General features: G+C 38.8%; 1 protein-coding gene across 3 annotated transcripts in view; it reads left to right on the forward strand.

Annotated features, from left to right (window-relative positions):
* The window catches only part of PTEN (phosphatase and tensin homolog), a 107,805-nt gene that overhangs the window by 33,526 nt on the left and 59,753 nt on the right, over positions 1-14,526 (forward strand). Inside the window, exon 3 of one of the 3 annotated variants that reach the window (XM_055092247.2) lies at positions 12,155-12,247. Coding sequence (XP_054948222.1) covers positions 12,155-12,247 — 93 coding nt within the window. 3 annotated transcript variants of the gene reach the window in all.

A 14,526-nucleotide genomic window follows, 5' to 3' on the forward strand; every position in this document is an offset into this window, starting at 1 on the left:
ATCCATCTGTCTCGGCCTCTGGAATTACAGGTGTGAGCCGCCACGCCTGGCTAAATTGATCAGTATTATTTAACTTTGAGGGATACGATTTGTTATGGAATGTGAAGTTTTATACTTGAGGTACTCACAGTCCTTTTGAGACAAATATTTAACTTCTCCTTTTGAGGTTACCTCCTACGATTGGGAATTAATGTAAAAAATAAGCCAAAAGAAAGTGAGGGAAAAGTGAACCAAGCTGTAATTTTTTTACTCTTTTTTATTGTTGTTGTTATTGTTGCTGTTTTTTACTATCTTGATTGCAACAGTTTTGCTTATATATATAGCATTTGGAATTGACAGTAAGAAAGCCACATCTCATAGAAGCTAACTATTCCCAAATTGTTTTTTTCTTCTTTTCCTCTTACTACTGCTGTTTTCCTCCTTTATTGCTGCTAAGCTCTTGTCCTGACATGCTGGTAATATGAAACAGTGTTTTATTCAGATAATTGATTATTCTGTAATATGTATGTTAATCTTTTTTTATTACACTTTAAGTAATAGGGTACATATGCACAACTTACAGATTCGTTACATATGTATACATGTGCCGTGTTGGTTTGCTGCACCCATTAACTCGTCATTTACATTAGGTATTTCTCCTAATGTTATCCCTCTCCCAACCCCCCACCCCAGGACAGGCCCCAGTGTGTGATGTTCCCCGCCCTGTGTCCAACTGTTCTCATTGTTCAGTTGCCACCTGTGAGTGAGAACATGCAGTGTTTGGTTTTCTGTCCTTGCGATAGTTTGCTCAGAATGATGGTTTCCAGCTTCATCTATGTCCCTACAAAGGACGTGAAACTCATCCTTTTTTATGGCTGCATACTACTCCATGGTGTATATGTGCCACATTTTCTTAATCCAGTCAATCATTGATGGACATTTGGGTTGGTTCTAATTCTTTGCTATTGTGAATAGTGCTGCAGGAAACATACGTATGCATGTCTCTTTATAGTAGCATGATTTATAATCCTTTGGGTATATACCCAGTAATGGGATTGCTGGGTCAAATGGTATTTCTAGTTATAGATCCCTGAGGAATTGCCACACTGTCTTCCACAATGGTTGAACTAGTTTACAGTCCCACCAACAGTGTAAAAGTGTTCCTGTTTCTCCACATCCTCTCCAGCACCTGTTGTTTCCTGACTTTTTAATGATCGCCATTCTAACTGGTGTGAGATGGTATCTCATTGTGGTTTTGATTTGCATTTCTCTGATGGCCAGTGATGATGAGCATTTTTTCATGTGTCTGTTGGCTGCATAAATGTCTATAAATGTCTTCTTTTGGAAAGTGTCTGTTCATATCCTTTGCCCACTTTTTGATGCGGTTGTTTGATTTTTTCCTGTAAATTTGTTTAAGTTCTTTGTAGATTCTGGATATTAGCCATTTGTCAGATGGGTAGATTGCAAAAATTTTCTTCCATTCTATAGGTTGCCTGTCCACTCTGATGGTAGTTTCTTTTGCTGTGCAGAAGCTCTTTAGTTTAATTAGATCCCATTTGACTATTTTGGCTTTTGTTGCCATTGCTTTTGGTGTTTTAGTCATGAAGTCCTTGCCCATGCCTATGTCCTGAATGGTATTGCCTAGGTTTCCTTCTAGGGTTTTTATGGTTTTAGGTCTACATTTAAGTCTTTAACATTTAAGTCTTTAATCCATCTTGAATTAATTTTTGTATAAGGCGTAAGGAAATGATCCAATTTCAGCTTTCTACATATGACTAGCCAGTTTTCCCAGCACCATTTATTAACTAGGGAACCCTTTCCCCATTTCCTGTTTTTGTCAGGTTTGTCAAAGATCAGATGGTTGTAGATGTGTCATGTTATTTCTGAGGGCTCTGTTCTGTTCCATTGGTCTATATCTCTGTTTTGGTACCAGTACCATGCTGTTTTGGTTACTGTAGCCTTGTAGTATAGTTTGAAGTCAGGTAGTGTGATGCCTCCAGCTTTTTTCTTTCTGCCTAGGATTGTCTTGGCAGTGTGGACTCTTTTTTGGCTCCATATGAACTTTAAAGTAGTTTTTTCCAATTCTGTGAAGAAATTCATTGGTAGCTTGATGGGGATGGCATTGTATCTATAAATTACCTTGGGCAGTGTGGCCATTTTCACGATATTGATTCTTCCTAGCCATGAGCATGGAATGTTCTTCCATTTGTTTGTGTCATCTTTTGTTTCGTTGAGCAGTGGTTTGTAGTTCTTGAAGAGGTCCTTCACATCCCTTGTAAGTTGGATTCCTAGGTATTTTATTCTCTTTGTAGCAGTTGTGAGTGGGAGTTCACTCATGGTTTGGCTCTCTGTCTGTCTGTTATTGGTGTATAAGAATGCTTGTGGTTTTTGCACATTGATTTTGTATCCTGAGACTTTGCTGAAGTTGCTTATCAGCTGAAGGAGATTTTGGGCTGAGACAGTGGGGCTTTCTAAATATACAATCATGTCATCTGCAAACAGGGACAATTTGACTTCCTCTTTTCCTAATTGAATACCCTTTATTTCTTTCTCTTGCCTGATTGTCCTGGCCAGAACTTCCAACACTATGTTGAATAGGAGTGGTGAGAGAGGGCGTCCCTGTCTTGTGCCAGTTTTCAAAGGGAGTGCTTCCAGTTTTTGCCCATTCAGTATGATACTGGCTGTGGGTTTGTCATAAATAGCTCTTATTATTTTGAGATACGTTCCATCAATACCTAATTTATTGAGAGTTTTTAGCATGAAGGGCTGTTGAATTTTGTCAAAGGCCTTTTCTGCATCTATTGAGATAATCATGTGGTTTTTTGTCTTTGGTTCTCTTTATGTGATGGATTATGTTTATTGATTTGCGTATGTTGAACCAGCCTTGCATCACAGGGATGAAGCCAGCTTGATCTTGGTGGATAAGCTTTTTGATGTGCTGCTGGATTCGGTTTGCCAATATTTTATTGAGGATTTTTGCATCGATGTTCATCAGGGGTATTGGTCTAAAATTCTCTTTTTTTGTTGTGTCTCTGCCAGGCTTTGGTATCGGGATGGTGCTGGCCTCCTAAAATGAGTTAGGGAGGATTCCCTCTTTTTGTATGAATTGGAATAGTTTCAGAAGGAATGGTACCAGCTCGTCTTTTTACCTCTGGTAGAATTCGGCTGTGAATCTGTCTGGTCCTGGACTTTTTTCGGTTGGTAGGCTATTAATTATTGCCTCAATTTCAGAGCCTGTTACTGGTCTGTTCAGGGATTCAACTTCTTCCTGGTTTAGTCTTGAGAGGGTGTATATGTCCAGGAATTTATCCATTTCTTCTAGATTTTCTAGTTTATTTGCATAGAGATGTTTATAGTATTCTCTGATGGTAGTTTGTATTTCTGTGGGATCAGTGGTGATATCCCCTTTATCATTTTTTATTGCATCTATTTGATTATTCTCTCTTTTCTTCTTTATTAGTCTTGCTACCAGTCTACCAATTTTGTTTTTTAAAAAAATTTTGTTTTTTAAAAAAACCAGCTCCTGGATTCATTGATTTTTTTTGAAGGGTTTTTTGTGTCCTATCTCCTTCAATTCTGCTCTGATCTTAGTTATTTCTTGCCTTCTGCTAGCTTTTGAATTTGTTTGCTCTTGCATCTCTAGTTGTTTTAATTGTGATATTAGGGTGTTGGTTTTAGATCTTTCCTGCTTTCTCTTGTGGGCATTTAGTGCTATAAATTTCCCTGTATACACTGCTTTAAATGTGTCCCAGAGATTCTGGTACGTTGTGTCTTTGTTCTCATTGGTTTCAAAGAACATCTTTATTTCTGCCTTCATTTTGTTATTTACCCAGTAGTCATTCAGGAGCAGGTTGATCAGTTTCCATGTAGTTGTGCAGTTTTGAGTAAGTTTCTTAATCCTGAGTTCTAATTTGATTGCACTGTGGTCTGAGAGACAGTTTGTTGTGATTTTTGTTCTTTTACATTTGCTGAGGAGTGAGTGCTTTACTTCCAACTATGTGGTCAATTTTGGAATAAGTGTGATGCGGTGCTGATAAGAATGTATATTCTGTTGATTTGGGATGGAGAGTTCTGTAGATGTCTATTAGGTCTGCTTGGTGCAGAGCTGAGTTCAAATCCTGGATATCCTTGTTAACCTTCTGTCTCGTTGATCTGTCTCATATTGACAGTGGGGTGTTAAAATCTCCCGATATTAACTGTGTGGGAGTCTAAGTCTCTTTGTAGGTCACTCAGGACTTGCTTTATGAATCTAGGTGCTCCTGTATTGGGTGTATATATATTTAGGATAGTTAGCTCTTCTTGTTGAATTGATCCCTTTACCATTATGTAATGCCCTTCTTTGTCTCTTTTGATCTTTGTTGGTTTACAGTTTGTTTTATTAGAGACTAGGATTGCAACCCCTGCTTTTTCTTGCTTTCCATTTGCTTGGTAGATCTTCCTCCATCCCTTTATTTTGAGCCTGTGTGTGTGTCTGCATGTGAGATACATCTCCTGAATACAGCACACTGATGGGTCTTGACTCTTTATCCAATTTGCCAGTCTTTGTCTTTTAACTGGGGCATTTACCCCATTTACATTTAAGGTTAATATTGTTAGGTGTGAATTTGATCCTGTCATTGTGATGTTAGCTGGTTATTTTGCCCATTAGTTGATGTAGTTTCTTCCTAGCATCAATGGTCTTTACAATTTGGCATGTTTTTGCAGTGGCTGATACCAGTTGTTCCTTTCCATGTTTAGTGCTTCCTTCAGGAGCTCTTGTAAGGCAGGCCTGGTAGTGACAAAATCTCTCAGCATTTGCTTGTCTGTAAAGGTTTTTATTTCTCCTTCCCTTATGAAGCTTAGTTTGGCTGGATATGAAATTCTGGGTTGAAAATTCTTTTCTTTAAGAATGTAGAATATTGGCCCCCACTCTCTTCTGGCTTGTAGAGTTTCAGCGGAGAGATCTGCTGTTAGTCTGATGGGCTTCCCTTTGTGGGTAACCCGACCTTTCTCTCTGGCTGCCCTTTACATTTTTTCCTGCATTTCCACCTTGGTGAATCTAACAATTATGTGTCTTGGGGTTGCTCTTCTCTAGGAGTATCTTTGTGGTGGTCTCTGTATTCCCTGAATTTGAATGTTGGCCTGCCTTGCTATGTTGGGGAAGTTCTCCTGGATAATATCCTGAAGAGTGTTTTCCAGCTTGGTTCCATTCTCCCCGTCACTGTCAAGTACACCAATCAAACGTAGATTTGGTCTTTTCACATAGTCCCATATTTCTTGGAGGCTTTGTTCATTTCTTTTTACTGTTTTTTCTCTAAACTTCTCTTCTTGCTTCATTTCATTCATTTGATCTTCAATTACTGATACCCTTTCTTCCACTTGATCGAATCGGCTGCTGAAGCTTGTGCATGCGTCATGTAGTTCTCGAGCCATGATTTTCAGCTCCATCAGGTCATTTATGGTCTTCTGTACACTGTTTATTCTAGTTAGCCATTTGTCTAATCTTTTTTCAAGGGTTTTAGCTTCCTTGCGATGGGTTTGAACATCCTTCTTTAGCTCGGAGAAGTTTGTTACTACTGACCTTCTGAAGCCTACTTCTGTCAACTCGTCAAAGTCATTCTTCATCCAGCTTTGTTCCATTGCTGGTGAGGAGCTGTGATCCTTTGGAGGAGAAGAGGCACTCTGGGTTTTAGAATTTTCAGCTTTTCTGCTCTGTTTTCTCCACATCTTTGTGGTTTTATCTACCTTTGGTCTTTGATTATGGTGACCTACAGATGGGGTTTTGGTGCGGATGTCCTTTTTGTTAATGTTGATGCTATTCCTTTCTGTTTGTTAGTTTTCCTTCTAACAGTCAGGTCCCTCAGCTGTAGGTCTGTTGGAGTTTGCTGGAGGTCCACTCCAGACACTGTTTGTCTGGGTATCACCAGCGGAGGCTGCAGAACAGCAAATATTGCAGAACAGCAAATATTGCTGCCTGAGCCTTCCTCTGGAAGCTTCGTCTCGGGGGCACCCGGCTGTATGAGGTGTCAGTCGGCCCCTACTGGGAGGTGTCTCCCAGTTAGGCTACAAGGGGGTCAGGGACCCACCTGAGGAGGCAGTCTGTCCGTTCTCAGAGCTCAAACACTGTGCTGGTAGAACTACTGCTCTCTTCAGAGCTGTCAGAGAGGGATGTTTAAGTCTGAGGAAGTTTCTGCTCCCTTTTGTTCAGCTATGCCCTGCCTCCGGAGGTGGAGTCTACAGAGGCAGGCAGGCCTCCTTGAGCTGTGGTGGGCTCCACCCAGTTGGAGCTTCCCAACCACTTTATCTACTCAAGCCTCAGCAATGATGGACGCCCCTCCCCCAGCCAGGCTGCTGCCTTGAAGTTCAATTTGGAACTGCTACGCTAGCAGTGAGCAAGGCTCTGTGGGCGTAGGACCTGCTGAGCCAGGCACGGGATATAATCTCCTGTTGTGCCATTTGCTAAGACCGTTGGAAAAGCGCAGTATTTGGGTGGCAGTGTCCCAATTTTCCCGGTATAGTGTGTCACAGCTTCCCTTGGCTTGGAAAGGGACATCCCCCGACCCCTTGCGCTTCCTGGGTGAGGCAATGCCCCGCCCTGCTTCGGCTCACCCTCCGTGGGCTGCACCCACTTTCCAACCAGTCCCAGTGAGAAGAACCAGGTACCTCAGTTGGAAATGTAGAAATCACCTGTCTTCCGCGTGGATCATGCTGGGAGCTGCAGACAGGAGCTGTTCCTATTTGACCATCTTGGAATGCCACCTTTTTTTTTTTTTTTTAAGGCAGTTTCTTGCTCTGTCACCCAGGCTGGGGTGCAGAGGCATGATCACGGCTCACTGCAACCTCTGCCTTCTGGGCTCAAGTGATCCTCCCACCTCAGCCTCCCAAGTTGCTGGGACCACAGGCACGCATCACCAGGCCTGGCTAATTTTTGTGTTTTTTGTAGAGATAGGGTTTCGCTGTGTTTCCCAGGCTGGTCTCAAACTCCTGCGCTCAAGCGATCCGCCTGCCTCAGCCTCCCAAAGTGCTGGGATTACAGGCATGAGCCACTGCACCCGGCCAATATGTATGTTAATCTCATTCCTCAAGCTGATACTGAAGTTTTTCAATTTATGTTATTTGGTGTAAATCTAGGCAGTCTTTAACAAAATTGGTGCTTCAGTTTAAGAGGCATAACTTAAGAATTGTTCTGTTTCTTATAAATCAGGAGAATGGAGGTTTAATAGAGGTGAACTGTCTTTCTCACTGCAGAACCTTTAATATGCCACTATGCATTGTAAATCTCCCAAGAGTGAGATTCTAGTATGATGCTTTTCTTTTCCTTTTCTGTTCTTTCCCTTTCCCTCTACCTCCTTTTTCTTTTCTTTGTTGGTGGCATGAGTCCTATATTATAAGGAAATGCTTTTAGAGTACAGTCTTCTGATATATAGTGATTTTTGAAAAAGATTTATTTATTGTCTTATTCACTGTGAGCTTTTTCCCCCATGTATAAGCAGCTGTGTAATAGATTCAAGAGCACCCCCTCGCCCCTTTTTTTTTTGAGACAGAGTCTCGCTCGGTCACTCAGGCTGGAGTACGGTGGTGCTGTGATCATGGTTCACCTCGACTTCTGGGCTCCAGCGATCCTCCCACCTCATCCTCTCAAGTAGCTGGGACCACAGGCGTGTGTCACTGTACATGGCTAATTTTTCTATTTTTAGTAGAGGCAGAGTTTCACCATGTTTTCCAGGCTGGTCTCGAACTCCTGAACTCAAGCAGTCCACCTGTCTCAGCCTCCCAAAGTGCTGGGATTACAGGCGTGAGCCTCCACTCCCAGTCTCAAATATTCTTTTGAAATATTTGAAATATGTTGATCTCTCAGTCTATCAACCTTAGTTGTATGTTGATTTTCAATAAAAAGGAAGTATTTGTTGCCCTAACATCAGTATTGGCTATTCAGTTTAAAAAAGGAGTTAAAGAGATATTATTTATAGGCAGGCTTCAAAAGAGGAAAGAATGATCAGTTTCATTCTCTGTTTCTAGCATATTCTGACTCCTTCTCTCATATTACCTCCTTTTTCCCACATTTTTTCTTTAATAAAGTGAAATTCACATAACAGCTAACCATTTTAACCACAGAAAGTGTACATTCCGTGGCATTTATTACCTTCACAATGTTATCTCTACCTTTATCAAGTTTCAAAACATTTTATCACCCCAAAAGAAAGCCCTGTTCTTATTGGGTGCCTCTTGCTTTTTTTTTTTTTTTTTTTTTTTTTAATCTTGAGACGAGGTCTTGGTTTGTTTCCCAGGTTGTAGTGCAATGGGGCGATCTCATCTCATTGCAACCTCTGCCTCCCGGGTTCAAGCAATTCTCCTGCCTCAGCCTCCCGTAGCCGGGACTACAGGCACGCGCCACATGCCTGGCTAATTTTTGTATTTTTAGTAGAAACGTGGTTTCACCATGTTGGCCAGGCTAGCCTTGAACTCCTGACCTTAGGTAATCTGCCTGCCTTGGCCTCCCAAAGTGCTGGGATTATAGGCGTGAGCCACCGTTCTGGCCACCTCCTACTTCTTTCGTTAGTCTTAATTCCTTAGTGGATTTGACAGTGTTTATATTATCTACACCAATGCATTTTTTTGTATGTTAATAATAGGTGATATTTATTGGGCATTTATTTACATACTTATTTGCATGTGTAACTGTTGTATAGCCAGTTTATGTATATAACCTTACTAAATCTCTATAGTAAATCTATCCGCATTTCATAGATGGTTTAAAAGAAGTTAACTTCCCCAAGCATTACTTTTAGTAAGTAGTGAGACTGAAGGTTGAGTTCTGGTCTGTCAGATTCCGAAGTTGTTTCCTTAGGAACCATATTATCTTGTATACAACTCTTGGGCTAATCTTGTTAATATTCTTTATTTGACCTCACACTGTTGATTCATACCATGTTTAAAATTGAAATACATTACCTATATTTAAAAATTGAGACCTCACATAAAAAGCTATATTTCTAGCTCCTTTTGAAATTTCAAAGGATCTTCCAACACTTGGCTGACATTCCTGCGTGACAAAAATCAGCTGGAGTTGTGTAATGTCCGACCTGTCTCTGTCAATGAACAGATTATTCATTGTCATTTCTCATCTGTTTTTGAGATTGTAACTTTGATTCTGTATAACTCATAGAATTAGTAGTTAGACCTATATATGTTAGTTATTACATTATTTGTATATGTACAGACTGCTTTAGACAATATTGTAGTGTTATATGTTAATTTTATCAATTAAAATGTGCTATAGGATCATTGTAGAGATCTTGTCTCTAATTAACAGGATTCATAAAGAGAAAACAAAGGAGAGAAACATCCAGATTGAAAAGACCTACATAGTGCCAAGCACAATAAAAGAAACCCTATACTAGGCAAATTATTATGAAATTTGTTTTAGGACACCAGAAATAAAGATAATATCTAAAAACTTTTTAGAATCACCTAGGAGGGATTAGGGATATGAATAGCATCTAACTTGTTGGCAGTAGAATTGAAGGTAGAAGGTGGTAAAACATCACCTTGAAAGTTCTGCATTCAGCCTAGAATTCTGTATCCAGTTAAACCATCAATCAAGTGTGAAAGTAGGGGGAAAAACTCAAGGACTAAAAAAATGTGCTCATGAAGAACATTTTTTTTGGACATTACCAGAAGATGTGGTTCAACAAAACAAGGGAATAAACCAAGAAAGGAAATAAAAGAGCTTCAGTAAACAGAGAATCCCACTCAGAAGCAACAAAGAAGAAAGTCCCAGGATGACAGCTGTGACACAAGCTGAAAAGTTACCAGTTTTGCTTGGAGCAGGAGATTAGAACTTCCGGGAAAATAATCAAACTGATAGATGGATGTTGAAATATTTGGAGAAAAATGTAATGGATTCTTGCAAAACTGAGCAAATTAGAAAAAGGAAACAATTATTAGCATTGGTTGTTTGAGTTAACCCACAATTGTGATGTTGCTATTTTAGGGGAATTAAGATAAGTGAAACATGTATGGAATACTGCTAGTTTTGTAAGTCTCCTTTACCATGGCAGGACATCTGTAGTTAATAAATCTGTAAGAAGCAGTATTAAGAATAATATTTTAAAATACCTAATTAAATAGGAGGAAAAAGAATCAGAGTAGTTGAGGGTGATTGCATCTGGGGAGAAGCAGGAATAAAGGTTTGAAGATAAATAGGGCCAGAGATGAGTAATTTTGTTACTGTGATAATATATTTTATATATATATGTGTGTGTGCGTGTATATATATATATATATATATATAAAACATACAGTTCAGTAGCATTAACATCTAGCATTCAGTACATTTACATTGTTGTGCAATTGTCACCACTGTCCATCTCTAGAACTTTTTCATTATCCCACACTGACATACCACATCCATTAAATAATAACTCCTCATTGCTCCTCCTGTTAGTACCAACCATTGTTCTACTTTCATCTCTATGTATTTGACTATTCTAGGTACCTCGTATAAGCGGAATCACGCGATATCTTTTTGTAACTGGCTTATTTCACTAACTGTCTTCAAGGTTCATCCATGTTGTAGCAGTTGTTAGCATTTCCTTCCTTTTAAAAGGCTGAATAATATTCCATTGTATGTATATACCATATTTTGTTTATCCATTTATTCATCAATAGACACTTTTGGCTGTTGTGAATAATGCTGCTATGAATATGGGTATATAATACCTGTTTGAGTATCTGCTTTCATTTCTTTTGGATATGTACCCAAAAGTGAGATTGCTGGATTGAATGGAAATTCTATATTTAAATTTTTGAGAAACCACCATACTGTTTGATATACTGGCTGCCCAATTTTACATTACCACCAGCAATACACTAGGGTTCCGAATTTGCCACATCCTCACCATCGTGTTGTTTTGTTTATGTTTTTTTTTAATAATAGCCATCCTAATGGGTGTGAAGTCTCATTGTGGTTTTAATTTGCATTTTCCTAATGATCAGCGATATTGAACATTTGCACATGCTTATTTGGTCATTTGTATATCAGCTTTGGAGCAATGATGTCTCTTCAAGCCTTTTGCCCATTTATGAATTGAGTAGTTTGGGATTTTAAAATTGTGTTTTAGAAGTTCTTTGTATACTCTGGCTGGGCACGGTGGCTCATGCCTTTGGGAGGCCGAGGCAGGTGGATCACGAGGTTAGGAGTTCAAGACCAGACTGGCTGGTATAGTGAAACCCCATCTCTGCTAAAAATACAAAAATTAGCTGGTGTGGTCGGGCGTGATGGTGCACGCCTGTAGTCCCAGCTGTTGGGGAGGCTGAGGCAGGAGACTCGCTTGAACCTGGAAGGTGGGGGGGTTGCAGTGAGCTGAGATTGTGCCACTGCACTCAGCCTGGGTGACAGAGCGAGACTCTGTCTCAAAAAAAAGAAAAAGAAGTTCTTTGTATTCTCTGAATATTAATCCCTTATTGGATATGTTATTTGCAAATATTTTCTCCCATAAAGAATGGGTTGCTTTTTCACTCTGTTGATTGTTTCCTTTGCTGTGCAGGAGCTATTTAGCTTGAAGAAATCCAACTTGTCTGTTTTCTTTTGTTGCCTGTACCTTTGGTGTCACATTCAAGAAATAATTGCCAAATTCATACCATGAAACTTTCCCCCATGTTTTCTCCTGAAGGTTTTTATAGTTTTAGCTCTCACATTTAGGTGTTTGATCCATTTTGAGTTAAATTTTGTATATAATGTTATGTAAGAGTCCAGCTTCACACTTTTGGATGTGAATATCTAGTTTTCCCAGCATTATTTGTTGAAAAGAGTGTCTTTTTCCCCATTGAATAGTCTTGGCACTCTTGTTGAAAATTATTTGACAGTAGATGCAAGGGTTTATTTTTGGGCTCTCTCGACTATTCTGTTAGACTATATGTTTGTTTTTTTATGTCAGGACCACCCTAATTTTAGTACTGTAGCTTTATAGTAAAATTTGAAACCAGGAAGTATATGTCTTGTGTATTTATTTATTTACTTATTTTTTGAAATAGCATCTGGCTCTGTTGCCCAGGCTGGAGTGCAGTGGCACAATCTTAGCTCACTGCAACCTCCACATCTGAGGTTCAAGCAATCCTCCCACCTCAGCCTCCTGAGTAGCTGGGATTGTAGACACATACCACCATGCTCAGCTAATTTTTGTATTTCTTGTAGAGACAGGGTTTTGCCATATTGCCCAGGCGGGTCTCGAACTCCTGAGCCCAAGCAATCTGCCCTCCTCAGTGTCCCAAAGTGTTGCGATTACAGGTATGAGCCACTGTGCATGGCCCCAACTTCTTATATTTCAAGATGGTTTTGGCCCTTCAGGGCCCTTTGTGAGTTTTAGAATGGATTTTTTTTTTTAACTTTTAAGTTTAGGGGTGCATGTGCAGGTTTATTACATAGGTAAATTTGTGTCAAGGTGTTCTGTTGTATAGATTATTTCATCACCCAGGTATTAAGCCTAGTACCCATTAGTTATTTTTCCTGAGCTCGCCTCCTCCCACCTGGATTTTTTATTTCTACTAGAAACATTGTTGGGATTTTGGTAGGGATTGTATTAATCTGTAGATTGCATTGAATAGTACTGACATCTTAACAATATTAAGTCTTTAAAGCCATGAACACCAGATGTCTTTTCATTTATTTACGTATTCTTTCATTTCTTTCAGCAATGTTTTGTAATTTTCAGTGTACAAGTATTTTACCTCCTTGGTTAAGTTAATTCCTAAGTATTTTATTCATTCTGATGATCTTATAAATCCTTTTTCTTAATTTCCTTTCCTAATTGTTCATTCTTAGGGTATAGAAACACAACTGATTCTTCGCACATTAAATTTGTGCCCTGCTTCTTCGCGGGTTTGTTTATTCTTTTTTTGTGTTTGAAATCCTTGAGGTTTTCTGCATATAAGATTATATCATCTGCAAATGAGATAATTTTACTTGTTCCTTTCCAATTTGAGATGATTTTTATTCTTTTTCTTAATGCTCTCTCATACATTCAATACTATGTTGAATGGAAGTGGTGAAAGCAGGCATCCTGTCTTGTTTCTGACCTTATAGGAAAAGCTTTCAATTTTTTGCCATTGACTATCATGTTAGCTATGGGATTTTTTTTTCCCCCCAGATAGAGTCTCGCTGTGTCGCCCAGGCTGGAGTGCAGTGGTGCGATCTCGGTTCACTGCACCCTCCTCCTCCCCCCAGGTTCAAGTGATTCCTGCTTCAGCCTCCCAAGTAGCTGGGATTACAGGTGTCCACCACTATGCCCAGCTAATTTTCGTATTTTTAGTAGAAACATGGTTTCACCATGTCGGCCAAGCTGGTCTCGAACTCTTGGCCTCAAGTGATTCACCTGCCTCGGCCTCCCATAGTGCTGGGATTATAGTGAGCCACCATGCCTGGCCACTGTGGGATTTTTATATATGGCCTTCATTATGTTGTGGTAATTTCTTTTTATTCTTAGTTTATTGAGTGTTTTTATCATAAAATCTTGTTGAATTTTTTCAAATATTTTTTCTGTGCCAGTTGAGATGACCATGTGATTTGTTTTCTTCTTTCTATTAACATGATATATTGTTTTTCATATATTGAGCCATTTTTGCATCCCAGGAATAAATTTTACTTGGTCTTCGTGTATAATCCATTTAATAAGCTGTGGAATTCAGTTTGTTGGTTCTGTGTTGAGGACTTTATATCAATGTTCCTAAGGGCTACTGGTCTATAGTTTTCTTTTGCAGTTTCTTTGACTTTGCTATCAGGGCAATGCTGGCCTCATTGAATGTGTTAGGAAGTGTTTCCTCATCCATTTTTGGAAAAACTTTGGGAAAAAATGATGTTCTTTAAATGTTTGATAGAATTCACAGATAAAAAAATCACATCTAGGGCTTTTGTTTGGAATTTTTTTATTGTTGTTATTGATTCAGTCTTGTTACTAGTTATAGGTCTATTCAGATTTTCTTTTTGTGTGTGTGATTCAGTATTAGTACATTTTGTACTTCTCGGTATTTCTCCATTTAATCTATATTATCTAATTTGTTGGCATACAATTGTTCATAGTACTGTCTTCTCTTTTTTTTAAACTTCTGTGCAATTGATACTAATGTCCCTACTTTTATTTCAGATTTTAGTAATTTGAATCTTCTTTATCTTAATACAGGTAAAGCTGGGTCAATTGTTAAAATTTTTTCAAAGAACCAGTTTTTGGTTTAATTGATTTTTCTCTGTTATTTTTCTATTATTTATATCCTCTCTAAGCTTTGTTATTTCCTTCATCCTGCTAGCTTTGGGTTTATTAGTTTGTTCTTTTTCTAGTTCCTTAAGAGTTGAAGTTGGATTATTGATTTGAGATCTTTTTCAATTAAATGTGTACAACTACAAATTTCCCTCTTAGGACTGCTTTTACTGTTCTGTAATTTTTGGCATGTTGTGTTTTTTTGTTTTAATTTATTTCTAAGTATTTTCTAAGTTCCCTTGTGATTTCTTCTGCGTTTAACCGTGTATTTTTTAATTTCCACAGTTGGTGAATTTTCTACTTTTTCTTCAGTTAT

This window comes from Pan paniscus, chromosome 8 (assembly GCF_029289425.2).
Source record: "Pan paniscus chromosome 8, NHGRI_mPanPan1-v2.0_pri, whole genome shotgun sequence".
NCBI lineage: Eukaryota > Metazoa > Chordata > Mammalia > Primates > Hominidae > Pan > Pan paniscus.